A 17,816-nucleotide genomic window follows, 5' to 3' on the forward strand; every position below is an offset into this window, starting at 1 on the left:
GCCTTTAGACAGAGGACATTTTTAGCACCTTTAGGGTTCACATTATTTATAGGACTTCAAAGACTATACTCAACTCTTGCAAGCAACCACACAGAAGCCATTTTTCTCTTGTTTTCACCTTATTGTGGAGTCATCCCAAATTACCTGCATTTCCTGAGTCAAGCTATGTTCTCTCTTACCCTCTGCTCCTTACATCTTTTACTGTTTCCTTTACCTAGGATCCTTCCCTTCCTCCCTACTTGTCCTTCAAAACTCAGTTCCCATTTTACCATCCTCTGGGAAATCTCCTTTGATCATTCCCCAATTTCATTACAAGTTTAGATTAAGTGCACCTTCTTTGTATACCCCAAATACCTGTACATAAAGCTATCATAGCTTTTGTTTGTTTGTTCATTATTTTAATCATTCATTCAAAATTACTTACTAAACATCCAATCTGTGTCAGAAGCTGTTCTAGCTGCTGGAGATACATCAGGGCACAAAACAGGTAGGTTCCTACTTCCATAGAGCTTATAGTGGGGGAAGATAGTCAATAAATAAGTAAGCAAATAATTAAATAGAATTTATGATTTTAGATGGTGAAGAAAAAAAAGCATAATATATTAATGTAATAGTGAGTGATTGAAGGTGGGAGCTATTTTGATTGAGTAGTCAGGGAAGGTTTCTCTGAGGAGGTGACATTTGAAAAGAGACCTGAATGATGAGAGAGCAAATGATGTGAAGATATGGGGGGGAAAGCAGTCAGAGCAGAAGTGTGTGAAGAACAGTAAGGAGCTTGTGTGTCTGGAGCATGGTGAGTGAGAGGGAATGCTGTAGGAGGTGAGATTGAAAAGGCAGGCCTAGCCAAGTCATGTTGGACATTGAAGGCCTAGGAGAGAACTATATGGGTTGATGGAGCCAAGATTTGGAATTAGACTTGTCACACTCCAAAGCTTGTGCCTATCATAGTATATTACCAGTACATATAACATTCTATAGTATAATGATGGGAAGTGAAACCGTTAGGCTCTTCAAAAATATCTAATTAAAATGTATTAAAATGTAATGAAAATGTTTTAGAAAAAATTAATCATATTTATTAATTAGGAAAGAAATATCCAGTTTTAGGCCTACTATTAGTCATTGACCTATTTTGATCAACTCAGTGAGGTTATAGGTCTTTATCAGACTAAACTATTTTGAAAACTGCTGTGTTTAGAAATCAGAGAACATCTCAATTCTAATTCCAGACTTATGTCACTTGTGATATTCAGCTTTCTTTTCACATATTTTCTTAAAAAGAGTCATGGCCTAGTGTTTTATTATGTTGGAATACATTTTCAAATAGTTCTGAGATTTATATACTTTCATACACCATTTTAGGGATACTGTGACTCTTTACTGGACATAGTTAACTTTTATATCAATCACTTCCTCTGAAAACTAATTGAAGAGATGCATATTAATTTGGGTACATCCTGAAATTTGCACTCCAAAAATGATTCTGGATACTTAGGTTCATTGGTATCATAATCTGTGGATCTCTTCTGAAACTCTCACTCTATTTCTACATCTTGACTCTAGGATTCTAAAATTTGTTATTCCTCTGAGTACTGGAGAATGAAATTCCAGGCCTCATGTTAAATCTAAATGTCTTCACTTTCTTGAACAAGTCAGCAACTGCCTTGTTTCATTTCCTACAGTTTCAGGCTCAATGTGTTTAGGTCTTTGTCATAGCACTAAGAAAAACTAATCGTAATGACACTGAGGGACCTACCAAAATGGAGTCCTTTAGCTTAGAGTCATTTAGCATGAAGTCTTTTATTTCAGTTCTTTAATAAGTTTAAACAATCAAGTAATCCGATGTCATTAAAATAAACTAGGTTTCCATACCCTACTTTGTCTTCTTCCAAATACACCATAAATAAGTACCCGTTAAGGGCATAAGCATGAGTAAAATTGGAGATTTGATGTGTTCCTCCATTAAACCACAGAGGACTCAGCACAACTAGTTTATGCCAAGAACCCTCTTTCTGAAAGAGGCGTGAAAGTCTGGGGTGCACAATGCTTCTCTCCTGATGCAAATAAAACATTGAAAACAATTTCCCCCCTTTTTTGCAGCGCTTCATCTGTGATAAGTGCAATCAGCTTATCCATGTTTAAACCAAACTTCTCGAATTTCTTCTCAGCAGATGGTTAAGTTCTATCAGTTCATGTGTCCTGGCTAATTGGGTAAAACTTTTTTTCCCATAAATATCACAGCCAAAATGTTGGCAACTTATTGTGAGACAGGCACTCACATGCTCTGCCACTAGAAGCATAAAGGTGTGAGTTCTAAGGGGAGGACAACTTTCAATATGTTCCAACAGACTTGAAAAGATCATCCCCTTTGACCCAGTTACCTGATGTCTAGAAATCCAAACAAGGAAGTGATCAGAAATGATGATCAAAGATATATGTACAAGGATGTTCACTGCAGCATTATTTATAACAGAAAAAAAAACGTAGGACTTGATTGACCTAAATATCCAAGAAGTGAATGGTTTAATTAGTTATGATGCATCCCTAAGATGGATATTTTGCACCAATGGGAATAATGTTTGCAAAGAAAACTTTATGACATGAAAAATTATAAATTAACATTAAGTGATGAAACTAAGGCATACATGATACATAGTGTAAGATCTCAGTTTAAAAAAAGTAAGTTTGTGTATGGATATAATGCACTTTAAATATATATTTTATTTGTTTATTTAAGAGAGAGAGAGTACACAAGCACGAGCAGGGGATGGGCAGAGGGAGAAGCAGACTCCCAGCTGTGCAAGGAGCCCAATACAGGGCTTTATCCCAGGACCCTGGGATCAGGACCTGAGCCAAAGGCAGACACTTACCTACTGAGCCACCAAGGCACCCTGGGTGTAATGCATTTTATAGTCCCATCTCCACTGGAGTCACTAGGTACTAGGGGGTTGGTGAAGTCTGACCCTTCTTTGACTTCCCTGTCCTGCTAATCTCACTCAAGTGAAGAACCACATAAAGTATACAAATTCTTTATGGGGGCAGCTCTTAGCAAGGAGTGGGAGAAATAGGGACTGGAACCCATCCATCTTTAGCACTTTTAATGGAAAAGTGAAGTTTTCAGACTCAGGCCTTCAAAAAGAGGGTGACCTCTGTGGGAATTTCCATCCTTCAGACCTCTTCCCCTTCTCAATTTTCCTGAACTTTCCCCTTTAACCCAATTTTCTTCCAAATCTCTGAGGCCCATGCTCTCATTCCCTCCTTTGGGAATTCTACTCCTCATCTCTGAAGGAAGATAATCTGCTCTTCTGACCTTTTGTGTATTTCTGGTTTGGACCAGTTTTCCCTCAGCTCCTACTCTTCTCAGTCACTTCCTTTTCCTAAGAGAAAGACAATCACTATTGATTTTCTCATTAGTTCACCCAATAAGTTATTTCACCAAGGGGTGGGGTGTGTGTGACATTCATATTTCTTGGAGACAATCAAGATTTACCAAGGACAGCATTTCTCTTCTTTTACCAAGTATTTATCCATGCTCCTCTCAGAACAGTAGCCTCTGGCATTACTGTGCTAAGAAACCATTGGTGCTCTCCTGAGCCTGGTTTGTATTTTAAATCCACCAAACCAGCTGTCGATGGCTTTCCCTTTTTGCTACACAGAATTGTGTTACTGTCAATTACATACTCTTCTTTTTTTTTTTTAAAGATTTTATTTATTTATTTAACAGAGAGAGACACAGGGAGAGAGGGAACACAAGCAGAGGGAGTGGGAGAGGGAGAAGCAGGCTTCCTGCTGAGCAGGGAGCCCGATGCGGGGCTTGATCCCAGGACCCCGGGATCATGACCTGAGCCGAAGGCAGACGCTTAATGACTGAGCCACCCAGGTGCCCCCATTACATACTCTTTAATGACATGACTTACCACAATTTAGAGGTAGAAGTAGTAAGGGGACAAATTTTTCAGTTTAAATTGCCACAATGTCTCTTCTACTAGTGAGTTTCCTTAAGCCAATACCAAGTCTGACTCATCGAGAGACCTCCTTACCCCCACTGTCATTGATACAATACTCTGTCCTTCAAATTGAGCTGCCTTTATATTATCAATATGATTTGAGAGTTTGTTATGGAAAAGGCTCGGAGCTAACGGAATGTATTAATAAAAAGCATGATTTTTGGAATCATGCCTGGCTTCAAATCTTCACTGTAACACTTAGTAGCTTTGTTACATCAAGCAATTTATCGAACCTCTGTCTCTATTTCCTGGTTAGTAAAATGGGAGTAAAACCTATATCATGTGTGGAAAAAGGGGACCCCTCCTACACTGTTAGTGAGAGTGCAAGCTGGTACGGCCACTCTGGAAAATAGTATGGAGCTTCCTCAAAAAGTTAAAAATAGAGCTACCCTATGACCCAGCAATTGCACTACTAAGTATTTACCCAAAGGATACAAATATACTGATTTGAAGGGATACATGCACCCTGATGTTTATAGCAGCATTATCAATAGCCAAATTATGGAAAGAGCCCGAATGTCCATCAAGTGATGAATGGATAAAAATGTGTTTGTGTGTGTGTGTGTGTGTGTGTGTGTATAAAATAAATGTATGTTTATATATATAAATGTATATAAAAAGATGTAATATAAATATATATTTATAAGGGAATATTACTCATTCATCAAAAAGAATGAAATCTTGCCATTTGCAATGATGTGGATGGAGCTAGAACTATTATGCTAAGCAAAATAAGTGAGTCAGAGAAAGACAAATATCATATGATTTCACTCATATGTGAAATTTAAGAAACAAAACAGATGTGGGGCATCTGGGTGGCTGAGTCAGTTAAGTGTCCAACTGACTCTTGATTTCAGCTTGGGTCATGATCTCAGGGTTGTAAGATCGAGTCCCACATTGGGCTCCATGCTGGGCATGAAGTCTGCTTAAGATTCTCTCTTACCCTCTTCCTCTGCCACTCCCATCCTCTCTCCCTCTCTAAAGAAAAAAAAAAAAGAAACAAAACAGATGAACATAGGGGAAAAAAAAGAGAGAGACAAACCAGAAAACAAACTCTTAACTATAGAGAACAAACTGAGGTTACTGGAGGGAGGGGGCAGGGAGATGGGTTAAGGAGGGCATTTTTTTTTTTTAAGATTTTATTTATTTATTTTGAGAGAGAGAGAGAGAACACAAGCAAGGGGAGTGGCAGAAGGAGAGGGAGAACAGCAGGGAGCCTGATGCAGAGCTCAATCCTAGGACCCCAGGATCATGACCTGAGCTGAAGACAGACACTTGACTGACTGAGCCACCCAGGCGCCCCAAAAGAGCATTTGTTTTGATGAGCACTGGGTGTTATATGTAAGTGATGAATCACTAAATTCTACACCTGAAACTAACATTACACTGTATGTTAACCAACTGGAATTTAAGTAAAAACTTGGGGGGAGAAGGTCAGTAATACCTGACTTGTTGGATAGTTTTTCCTATTGTGAATGAGTCCCAAAAATATAGTTTGGTGGTGGCTGTTGCTAACGTTTACATGCATGGAATCATAAATTATGGGCTCTGTTTAGTCTTGTTATCATCTTCAAAATAAATGTAAGATTCACCTATTTTAAAAGCAAAAACATGGGGTGCCTGGGTGGCTCAGTTGGTTAAGCAACTGACTCTTGATCTCAGCTCAGGTCGTGATTTCAGGGTCATAAGCTCATGCCCTGTGTTGGGCTCCACGCTGGGCAGGGAGCCTACTTAAAAAAACAAATCAAAACAAACAAAACAAAAACAAAAACAAACCTGTATCATGGAGCTATGTGAGAATGAAATTAGAGTGTGTGTAAGGCACTTGGCACATACTAAGCCCTTATTAATGGTAACAGTTATTTTAGTGAATTGTAGGCAGTCTTAAACAATGTAATATTAACCTTAAGAAAAATGGTTGGGATGGAAATGTACTCTTGAACTGAAAGAACATATCTATTTTAAAAATATTTTATTGTAAAATAAAACACAAATGCAAAAATATATAGCTTCATGAGTTCTTATAAGGCAAACATCCTTGTAACCACCAACCAGATCACTGAGAGAATTTTTCTAGCCCGTGCATGCCCTGTCTAATCGCAGTTTCCTTCCTACTTGATTTTTTAATGATCACTTCTATGTATTTCTTTATGGTTTTATTATTTAAGTGTGTATCCCTAAACACTTTAATTTAGACTTGCACATTTTTATTTAATAAGTCCCCACAATTGGAAAGAGAGGTAGAAGAAAATAAGTTACAACTCAAGTGATAGATGTAATTAAAATGTATGTACAGCTATTTTGCTGTTGATTTTTCCTATAGGTTAAGAAAAATCTGGGGCACCTGGGTGGCTCAGTCGTTAGGCGTCTGCCTTCGGCTCAGGTCATGATCCCAGGGTCCTGGAATCGAGCCCCGCATCAGGCTCTCTGCTCCGCGGGATGCCTGCTTCTCCCTCTCCCACTCCCCCTGCTTGTGTTCCCTCTCTCGCTGTGTCTCTCTCTGTCAAATAAATAAAATCTTTAAAAAAAAAAAAAAGAAAAATCTGAAACAGTCAACAAACTATTAGACATAATATGAGAGTTCACAGAATTTTGCAATTATAATATTAACTTACAAAATCAATAGCATTTGTCTACATGAGCAAAGCACATAGAAAAAAAATTAGAAAACCCAAGATACCACTTGCAATACTATAAAAACTGTGAAATATCTAAGAAGTACACTTTAAATAGTGTTGTCAGGGAAGACTTCTCCAATAATGTAACGTTTGAGATGAGATCTGAATGAAGTGAGAGTCAGTCAGGCAGATTATCTGAAAAAAGAGCATTCTAGGCCAAGGAAACTGCAAGGACAAATGACTTCACACCTTTGATTTTTTTCCTTCCTTTCAACATCAGAATGTTTTCCTTTCTGTTAAGTTCAATCATTTTTTAACATTTAAATAGTTTATCCAGGTTAAGAAGAAATCCTCAATTCTTTTATAGCTTTGGTGTAGGAGCAGTGTTTTTTAAACAAAACTTAGAAGACAAGAAAAGAATGGTAACATTTCTAGAAGGCCAAACCAGCAATAAACAGAGTAGAAATACAAACGATAAACTGAATTAAAAAATATTTTCATTTCTCTTCTTCCCACCCTATACTTCATCTGGCTGACCCCCCTTCATCCTTAATACTCAGCTCCAGGGTCATTTCCTACAGAAACGTTCTATGATGGCCATCAAGGGCATCCCTCTTTGATGCTTCTACACTTTTTCAGAGCATGCTTGTATCACTGCTCTTACTATATTGTTTGGAAATTGTAAGCTGGATTTTTGTGTGTTTATCTTTTTTCCCCCAGTTTGTATGATTTTTTATATGAGATTACTTGGAGAACATAGGTAAATTTCTTAGCACCATTCCAGTCTTCCCTGGGGCTACTGCTATCTGACTGTGTGACTTACCATAAGTCACTTAAACTCTCTGAATCTCAACTTCATCTTCTGTACAGGATGATGACATTAATACCAATTTTACAATGTTACTTTGAGAATTAAATGAGTTGGTACATGTGAGAAATGTGATTATAACTTGAATATTTCTCTCATTGCATACTGTATATAACTCAGTGACAGGCACATGGAAGGCATCATTTTAATAAATGTTTACAGGAGTGGGTGAATCCTACAGGGAATATTTTGTCAAAAGGAAGGCACCCTGGCTCTATGGTGGGTGGGTGACTGTCTGTGGAGATAAGAAACCTCAGGAAATCCCTGGGGAAGGCAGACCTCCTGGGCAAGCTCTGAATGATAGCATGGGAAAACTAACTCCCAGGAGTCCACATGGGGGGCATGTCTATCCCACTCCCCATGCTGTGCTGTTTATACCAGAAGGAAGTCTCTGAGGACTTCAGCAGGTGTGAAGTCTACCCTCCTTCCTGCCCTGCTTCCTGAAGAGAAGCTGACACACAGGAGAACTGAACCTGGTCCTTTTAAGGGCGGACTTTTTCCAGACATTTCATTTCTTCTGCCCAGTTGGAATATGTCTGTCAGTGCTGTCTGACAGAACTCTCTGCACTGATGGGAATATTCTCTCTATATGCTGTAAATATAGGGTGGCTATTGAGCACTTGAAATGTGGCTAGTCTGACTAAATAACTGATTTTTAAGTTTTACTTAAAATTTAAATTGAACAGTGCCGTGTATGTAGCACATAAAAGGTTCTCATCAAATGGTAATTTGAAATGTCAACAAACACATTTGTACAGAACTGCACCTTCCAATTCTTCTTTGCCTGACTCTAATCAACTCTCCGCACAGCAACCAGAGGAGCTGACCAGGTCCCTGACCTTTTTAGAAATTTGTGGGCGCCTGGGTGGCTCAGTTGGTTAAGCGACTGCCTTCGGCTCAGGTCATGATCCTGGAGTCCCGGGATCGAGTCCCGCATCGGGCTCCCTGCTTGGCAGGGGGTCTGCTTCTCCCTCTGCCCCTCCCCCCTCTCATGTGCTCTCTCTCTCTCTCATTCTCTCTGTCTCAAATAAATAAATAAAATCTTTAAAAAAAAAAAAAAGAAATTTGTTAATGGGTTTCTATCACTTTCAGGATCAAGTTCCCCATAGAGGAGTTCTCCAGAATCTGTCTTTACCTATTGATGCAGCCTTGCTATCTACCTCAGACACACTATCCCTTCTTTGCCCATGCTGTTTCTGTTGCCTCAACCACACTTTTCCCTTGTACCACCATTTTCTTTGTCCAGCTTATTCCTACTTGCCCTTGAAGAGTTAGATCAGACACTCTCCTCTAGGAAGTTTTTCCTAAATATCCCTTTACCTATCCCCTCTACTCCAGGCTGGGTTTTGTGCCTCCCTCTGGACTTCCACAACCTCCCATGCTTTCCTTTATCAGAACCCTGATCATACTGGGTTATAATTATGGATTAAATCTCTTTTCCCTTCTGGATTGTGAGCTCCTAGAAACCGTAGACAGTGTTATATTCATCTCTTTATCTTCAGTGTGAAAATTAATAAAAGGAAAATTCATTTAGAAAGGAGTCAGGAAGTGGGCAGGGGGGAGCTCTCAAGCCCAGCACTCCTTGATAACTGCAGACTCGCAGGATGTGAGGAGCCTCCCAGGTGAATACTACTTTACTATCCCCTGCAGGATGAAGAAAGGCTTTCCTCCAGTCCTGGCAACAGTTCAGCCAATGAGAAACAGTCACAACACAGCCAATGAAAAGCCACTATACTTGAGACTCCTAGTTTACGGCAACAGACTTTATGTTTCTAACAGCCTTCCCAACTTCCTCCCTTTTCTATGTATGAGAGCGTATCTCTCCTTTGCTCTGGGCCTTGGCTATCTATGGTTTTGCTACAGTTCACTTGTCTCAGATTGCAATTCTCTGTTATTCCTGGATAAACTTTTTTTATTGGTAAAATAATTAGCAGTTTTATTTTTTAAGGTTAACACTAGCATCTGCACAGAAACTGGCTCAGAAATGGAATCAAGGTTTGTTTAAGTAAATTGTTCTAAAATATGCCAGGTTTTTTATTTACTGTAATTATACTTATTAAATGCATTTTAACCTGTCCCACCATTTGTGACTTAGAGCACTCTGTGTATTAGGAAGGGCTGGTTTGTTTGGAAAAGGAAACTGAGGCTCAATGTCTATTTAAGTGATTTGTGCCCCAGATTATAAAGCTATAAAGTCAGAGTTTGAGTAGAATCTTCTCCATTTTCCTATACTTAATGAAGCTCCTTTGTGGTCTTCAGTCCTCAGTAACCCCTCCCATACTGAAATTCCTATAGCCCTCACAGCCTTTATGAGTCAGTCATTAGGATTGATTTGTGAAAGCTTGTGTATTTTCATCTTGATAGTTGTGGTGACATGGCTTGTGAGTTTTTAAACTACTCAAATATGAGGGATATTTCTGATGAGTATTTTCATGTAACTTTTTGTAGAGGTTCTTGTGGTGCCCACACCTTATTCCTGGTTTCAGTGCAGGTGAGTGTGTAGTTCCATGCATGTTGCCAGCCTCCCACCCCAAATGCTTTCCAGTCCCTCTGCTTTTCTGCCTCAAGGCTTTCTTTCAAATCCTAGAAAGCTGCTTAGCCCTGGGCAAGCATAACCAGGAAATGTGAGAGTTCAAGCTGGAGGATGGAGATAATCCTGAAACAATGGGGATGGAAATCAAGAGGTAAATGACCTGGCTCCTTGTTCTTTGGTGGGACAATGCTGAGGCACATTCTACACAGTTTTCAGAGGGTCTCTCCAGTGAGCTTATACCCAGTTGTCTACTAAAGCAATCCGCTCAATCTCACACATTTTTCTTGGCTTTTCCCCCTTCCCTCTTTCATTCTCTCCCCTTCACTTCTGTTTCCTGGGCTTACCTCCCCAACAAATTATCATCACCCAAGTCCTGGCCTCAGGCTCTGCTTTTGGGAAACACATCTGAAGATACTACCTAGCTATATAGGAGCTCCTTTAGAGATAATGCTTTGTCCTATCAGGTTTGTGCTTTAGCGTACTGGACTTCTTGTAGTTTCACTGCTGATCTCTATGCTCTGCTTTGCTCCTGCTGCTCCTTCTGCCAGGCACAGTCTTCCTTCCTTTGCCTGGCTGACAGCTTTCATTCTTCAAGACTTAGCTAGGGTATCCACTCCTCTTTGGAATCTTAACTGTTTTCCCCCGCCACTTCCCAATTTAGAGTTCCACCTCTATGATCCTGTAGCACTTTAGATACTAGTTAACCTCTACCAAAGCCATTGTCTCTCTCTCTCTCTTTTTGTTTCTGTGACCGTATCCTTTTATTCAGTTAAGAATATGTATTGAGTGTACACTATCTGGTGGGCTAACTTCCTAGAATAAGTTGAAGACCAGCCTGGAGGCTGTGTTCCCTATGAGGCATGTAAAGCCATTATCTCTCTTCCTTTCTCTGTGAGTGCCGTGAAGAGAAGGGGCCTACCTAGAATGGCACTTGTTAAAAAATTAAGTGCTCAAAAAAACTGGTAGGATGTGCAGGAGTGAACTTAGAAGTCATTTTTCATTCCACAAATATTTACTGAGCCCTTACCTTGTGTCAAGCACTATGCTGTATTATGGAGTATACCTAGATGAAGAGACCGAACCCAGGCAACAGGGAGCTCACCTTACCCTTAAGTAAGGAAGATAGAGGAATAATGCATAAAGCAGTCAGTATTAGGCCAGGGATGCACAGGGGACTGTAGGAGGACAGAGCAGCTCAGGAAAGAGTAATGTTCTAGCTAGGTCTTAGAAGATAGTGGCGATTCACCACGGAGAGATGGGAAAGGGCATCCTAAGTATACTGAGACATACAGCAGCGAAAGAGAAGCCTTTTCTCGGTTTGGGGGCTGGTGAGGTTGTAGAGGGGCGAGGAGCCCGAGTATGGGGTGGGGTGGGCACAGAATGATTGATTCTTGGTGCATTTCAGTTGAAGACCTAAGTTACCCAGCACCTCGACCTGGGCCGGGCACGTCAGGGGTAGACGCGTTGGGAAATCAAGAAACCTGTCTCAAGCCCCCCAAATTGAGCGCCAACCACAGAAAGGCCAGCCCATCCAGGTCTGTGGTCAGCAGGAGGACCCCCTCGGCAGTAGGCGAGCGCCATCCCAGCGGACCTGGTCTCCGCTACCCAGAGGCGGATGAGCATGCTCAGTTGACAGGACGCGGTGGCTAGGCGGCGGGGAGAGGTGCGGCGGAGTCCCAGCCCCGCAGGAGCCTAGACCCCAGAGTGCTGGAGCCGCGGGGGCGGGGCCTCCGACGCACGCTCCCTCCCAGCCCGCCTCCCCACACCCCCCCGCCCCAGCCCCGCACCGCCTGCTCGCACGCGGGCAACCCGTTGCCTTGGCAACCGTCGCGCCGCGTCTTCCTGAGGGAGCTCAGTCAGCCCGCGGATCCCGTCGCACGCTCCCCACTGCCCCGCGATTTTCGCGTGGGCTTAGAGGCGGAGGGACAACAAAAAATGGCGGAGCGGAGCCAGACGGTGCCTGAGGCAGGTCTGTGGGGGCGGTCGATCAGGGGGAAGCGCTAAGGCAGCACGGCTGTCCTGGGTCCGAGGGGAGAGGAGACTTGGGCATGGCCCTACTCCTGAGGAGGCGCCCCTGTGTGTTTGCGCGGTGGGGCTGTGACCTCGGGGTCAGGGGTCAGGGGAGGTGCTTACCGCTCTGAGTGGCGGGGCCATGGACCTCGGAGTCCCGGCGGCGGCGCAGAGGTGTATGCGGGAGTGTGCACACTCCTGAGTGAGCATGGGCCCAGAAAGGGCTGGGACTCCAGGGAAGACACAGGACTCCAATCCTGAGGGGCACCTGTAATGGTGCTGATCGAAGGAGTAGGCTGAGTCATGGAGAGGGGGTACACAGTCCTGTGGAAACATAAGAGGGCTCCCTAAAGGGGCATGGTTTGGTGGAGAGGGTCACTTATTCTGAGGAGGCAGGTGTGTGTGTGTGGGGGGGTGTTACTTTAATATCAGGCAGTGCCACGGAAGGGGGGTATACACCAAGTATTTGTGTTTTGGGGGAAGTATAGTGCCTTAGGGTCACCCCTGGCCACGGAGAAAGTATGCAAACCCTCCTGTGGGTCCTTATAAAGACAAGAGGCTTGAGGGGACACCCAGAGCCTCAGTCCTTCAGAACCTTACCAAAGGATGCTGGAACCTGAGTTTGAGTGTATATGGGATCAGTGCTCTTGAAGGTCATTCAGAATCACAAAGGAGTGTATATCCACATATCTGTGGGTGGAAGATAGTCTTTAAGGTGCAGGGAGACTGCTGGGGAGGGGGTCCCAAGGTCCTATTCCTGAGGGGATCCCATTGTGGGTTTGACTGGGCTTGGAGAGTAGTGACATAAGTGTCTTACAGGGTCTTAGAAGAGAGCTAAGATTTTCACATTCTTGTGTATGTGGGAGGGAGTTTGTACCTGAAAGGGGTTGGGGACTGAAGAACTGAAGCTTTAAGACAAGTGATATCTGTGTGTGTAGCAAAGCAAAGTGGCTTTGGGGATATGTGTGGTGGTGAGTGATGGAAGTGATACACACAGACTTGTATACGTGTCCTAATTAGGTATTTTGGTTACAAGAGTGACTCACTTGAATTATCCAGCCCTTGGAGGTGGGGAAGGGGGATAGTGGTTATGCTAAGTCCATATAGTGACTGGAACTGAAAGCCGAATAAAGCTTTTGAGGTTCAAGAGATTGTTACCTCTCAAGACCTGCATGATTTCTCTTTCTTTCATGGCATCTCTGTTTCTTCCACCAAGTAGTTCCTCTATTCTTTTTATAGTTTAAGTTCCTCATAACATTACTTTATTCATTCATCCACTCAAGAAATATTTAGTGAGTGCCAACTACATGTCAGGTCCAAGTTAGGCAATGGAAACTCTCTGCTTACGATTCTCTTACCTTGTTTTTTCTTTTTTCTCCCCCTCCCCCATCCCCCATAGACTTACTGCCTTTATTACATATTATACAATTTACTTATTATTTTTATTGCTTATTGCCTGTTTTCTTCCATTAGAATATAGGCTCCATGAAGACAAGGGTCTTTGTTGTGTTTAACATTCCCACCTGTCTAGGACCATACATGGTATACAGTAGGTTATTATTAAATATTTATTTAAGGAATAACTGAATGACCTGATAAAGTCTACGGGTTCAAGAAACTTTCTCTGAGGAAGTGATATTTTAGCTGAGATATATTGAGTAAATGAAGAGAAGGACAAAGAGTGATCAAGGCAGAGGGAACCATATGCAAAGATCCTAAGGTAGGAGGAAACATGATGTATTTAAGGAACTGAAAGGAGACAAATATGGCTGCATGTAGGGCAATAGGAGGAGAAAAGAAACTGAAACAGATCTTGCAGGCCTTGTGTACTATGATACAAATTTTGGTCAAAAATCTTAGGAATAATAGGAAGCCATTGAGGGCTTTTAAGGAGCATGACATGATTAGAATCATGAGGAAAACTATAACTGGCTACAGTGTGGAAAGTACAAAAGGTACAAGAGTGGTTATAGGTGGACCTTTTAGAAGGTGGCAGTGGAGATTAAGAGAAGGAATTGAGAAATATTTAGGAGATAGAATTAATAGGATTTAGTGAAAGATGGGGAAGAAGGAAAAGGAGGTATCAGGGCATACTTCCAATTTTCTAATTTGTGCATCTGGATAGTTGGTGGTGCACTTCTGGAGATAAAGAGCAGTGGAAGGGATCTTGGCTGTGTTTGAGAGGGAAGATCATAAGTTTGGTTTTGGACATATGGAGTCTGAGGTATCATTTAGCCATCCAGGTAAGTGGAGGGATTGACAGGGCAGTAGAATGTATAAGAAAAGTCTGAGCCAACATGGAGATAATTACTGAAGTCGTAAGTGTGGATGAAATTGCCTAGAGGGAGAGTAGCATGTGGGAGGCAGAGGCTTGGGATTAAGTGTTGAATAGCTGCAATATTTCAGTGCTTTCCAAAGAGAATGAGGAGAATGGCCTTGAACAGATTAAATGCTGCCAAATGATATTAAAAGGATGACTGAAAAACTAGATTTAGCAACAGATTTAGCATTATTGGTAACATTGATGAGAGAAAATTGATGAAGGTAGAAGCCAAACCATTTAACTTCCGAATCATTATTAATGGGTGCAGTCTTTGTTTCTTAGTTCAGATTCCCAAGAGAGAGAAACTGATTGATATACATCATCTTTCCCACCAGATCATGTCATAGGATTGCAAGTCAGTGTAGGATTGACTGTTTCTGGATTAGATGTCCAGCTATTGTTGGCTGGAGTCACCTGGTACAAAACGTCCATCTGGTGATTTCTCATCTCAGTAGCAATAGCTAACGTTTATGGAATGTTTATTATGTGCCAGATATTGTGCTAAGTACTTTATATGTTTTAATCTACTTCAGCATCATAACTACATTCTAAAGTATTATCTCTAATATTTGAAGAAGTTTTGGCACAGAGAAGTTAAGCAACTTGCTCAATAACTGCAAATAAGTGTAAGATTGTAGGATTTTGGGGCCTATTTTAACATTATCCAGATTCATTATTTGGCTTTCTGTTTGTATTGCAACATACTACATATTGAAGAAATAATAGCCATGATGAAAATTCCTGCCCCACAGGAAATGTTATTCTAAGGTAAGCATATGTTAGCAAGGTGATGTGGAAAGAACTGAGATTCAGATCTTTGTTTAAAGCCTGTTTCTATACCTTATTAGATGAGGACCAGGGACTCAAATTTTCTGTTCTAAAGTTCCTTCATCTCTAAAATGGGGATCGTATTTACAGGATAGGTGTGAATACTAGAGGTAATATATCTGAAGTGCCCAATAAATGCTATTTCCTTAGTTCCCCTGAAGCTTGAATATAGAAAATTAAGATGTATTATCTATACTTTACATATAAAAACAAGCTTTAAACATACAGTGGTGAATTTAAGGCAGTCTTTTTTCTTCCCCCCATTGGTTTAATTTATTTGCTATCGGAAGAAAGGCAGACACCAAGTTTAGGAGAACGTGGAATTGTTACCTGAACTAAGTGTCATGGGATATGTCCCTATATGAGGTAGATTTTGAGAAATTTCTTAGAGGTGTGAAGGGACAGTTAAACTTTTGTTTTTTTTCAAGCATGCAGATAGCTCTGTAAGAAGGTCAGAATTGCAAAAGGAAGTTTCTTTTAAATAATGTACTTTAAAATGAGGACAAGAAAAAAATGAGGACAAGAATGTTAGAATTTCTCTTCTTCTCCAACAATTTGACTATGAAAAATAATAATAAAAAAGAAACCTTGTAGTTAATTAAATGTAGGAGTATTAGTCTCAGGCTAGATTGCACCTGTTTCAATTTCTCGGACTCTTCTCCTTCCTTTCCAACTATCATAAAAGAAAGCTTTTGTTTGAATTACCTGGTAAAATTGCTTTCCTGTATTGCCAGGTTTGTTACTTTTGTGGAGGTCCATACTGACCAGAAATTTTAGAATGATGTGGTCTCTTAAAATGGCCTGTACCTTGATCACTTTCTCTGTAAAATTGAGTCTTTTTTTTAAAAAGTAATTTTATGGTATCTGAAATCATCTATAGACAGAATCTTGAAATTTTAAAAAGCCTTAGAAATAAGAATAATATTTTCTATCTTCTGTTAGTAGTTGGACAAAAATAAAGTCTATTTGCAAATTGGGGATAGTAACATCTACTTTTCAGGTAAGAATTAGAGATAGGTTTGGAAAACGCGTAGTGTCTTACACCTTCCTACCCCCAAAGAAATGGTAGCTTAATTGGTATATACGTGTGTGTGCGTGTGTGTGTGTGTGTGTGTGTGTGTGTGTGTCTTTTCCTAAAGACTTACTAGTAAAATCACCTTTTGGAGATGAGGAAATCCAGGCCTACAATCCCTTATTTGCAGCCTTGGATGCAAATATATTTCAGAATTCAGATTTTTTTTGGGTTGTGGAAAAGTAATACAGCATATGAACTGTTGATTACATAATATCTCCTTGGGATATGGGAAAGTACCTTGTAATCAAACAACATTAATATCGTATTCACACTAAATGAATAAAAGTTATAAATAGCTTCATGTCAGTTTAGGTTAAGTTTTGCCAACAAATTAGTTTTGGCACCAAACCTATGAAAAAATACTTGGTTTTTAGAGATTGATGGATTTTGGAATTGTGGAAAAGGGCATGTAGACTTATGTAATTTTTTCCCTTTTTAGAAATATTTTTAAAACTTTAATTTTTTTGGTCACCTATATATTTTCTGTAACCTCAATAAGTATAGCTTTATTAAAGTACAGTATTGGGACAGAAAGTACCTTTTGTTTCCATGATGCTTATATGCTTGTTTCTTCTAAGGAGCTCTGAATGTTGCATTTGGCTTTAGTTTCAGTATCATGGCTCAGTGTCACTTTCAATGAGAGATACTAGAGAAATTTATGTATTAAGAAGGTCAGAAGGATGTCAGTATTTTGCATACATATTTTTAGCGAAGTCCCAGCTTTGTCTTTGGGTCATTTAAGAACAGCACAGTCTTATATGAGTGTCAGAATATTTTTATTAATTGTTAAATTTCAGCAATGGAGTAGGTGTTAATTTAGTATTGATTTAAGAAAAATTTTCATCTTTAGCTGAATTTGATTTTTCTGATTATAAGATATTATTGTAAGTGTGAAAGCTTGCAATAATAATTCATTGATGTTACTCACCATATGGGAATATGATAATTTTTACTTTTTATATTTTGCATTTATTTAATGGGACTCATAAAAGAAATTTCTTTTTTTTCAAACTCTAAAGAAAGATGTTTTTATTTGTCATATATTTTTGAGAACTATTGATTGTGAACATTTGAGTCTCTGAACAGGTTTTCAGAATAATGTACTTGCATGTCAACTGAAGAAAAACAAAACAAGCAAACACAAAAAGGCTCCTAGAATTTTATATAGGATTAAAAACTTTTTTTTAAAAAAGATTTTATTTACTTATTTGACAGAGAGAGAGAGAAGGAGAAAGAGCACAAGTAGGCAAAGCGTCAGGTAGAGGAAGACTGAGAAGCAGGCTCCCCACTGAGCAGAGAGCCTGATGCTGGGCTCAATCTCAGGACCCTGGGATCATGACCTGAGCCAAAGGCAAATGCTTAACTGACTGAGCCACCCAGGTGCCCCTAGGATTAAAAGCTTTTGTATAGAATTGGAAATTCCTAAATAAAGACTTTCAACAATGTTACAAAAAAAATCTCTGAGTTTTGGTGGAAGAAATGGGGAAAATAATCTGCCGTCAATTACAGTTTGCTGCATTTTTTTCAGGAATTTTAGAAGTCACTAATTGTAAT

General features: G+C 40.3%; 1 protein-coding gene across 3 annotated transcripts in view; it reads left to right on the top strand.

Annotated features, from left to right (window-relative positions):
- Nucleotides 1–11,808: 11,808 nt before the first annotated feature.
- Nucleotides 11,809–17,816, top strand: part of LOC116647850 (BEN domain-containing protein 5) — a 1,423,949-nt gene continuing 1,417,941 nt past the window's right edge. For all 3 annotated transcript variants that reach the window (XM_032429423.1, XM_032429457.1, XM_032429442.1), the window contains exon 1: nucleotides 11,809–11,995. In XM_032429423.1, the coding sequence (XP_032285314.1) occupies nucleotides 11,962–11,995 (34 nt within the window). In that variant the 5' untranslated portion in view covers nucleotides 11,809–11,961. The remainder of the gene's footprint in view (nucleotides 11,996–17,816) is intronic.

This window comes from Phoca vitulina, unplaced genomic scaffold, assembly GCF_004348235.1.
Source record: "Phoca vitulina isolate PV1807 unplaced genomic scaffold, GSC_HSeal_1.0 scaffold2, whole genome shotgun sequence".
Lineage (NCBI taxonomy): Eukaryota > Metazoa > Chordata > Mammalia > Carnivora > Phocidae > Phoca > Phoca vitulina.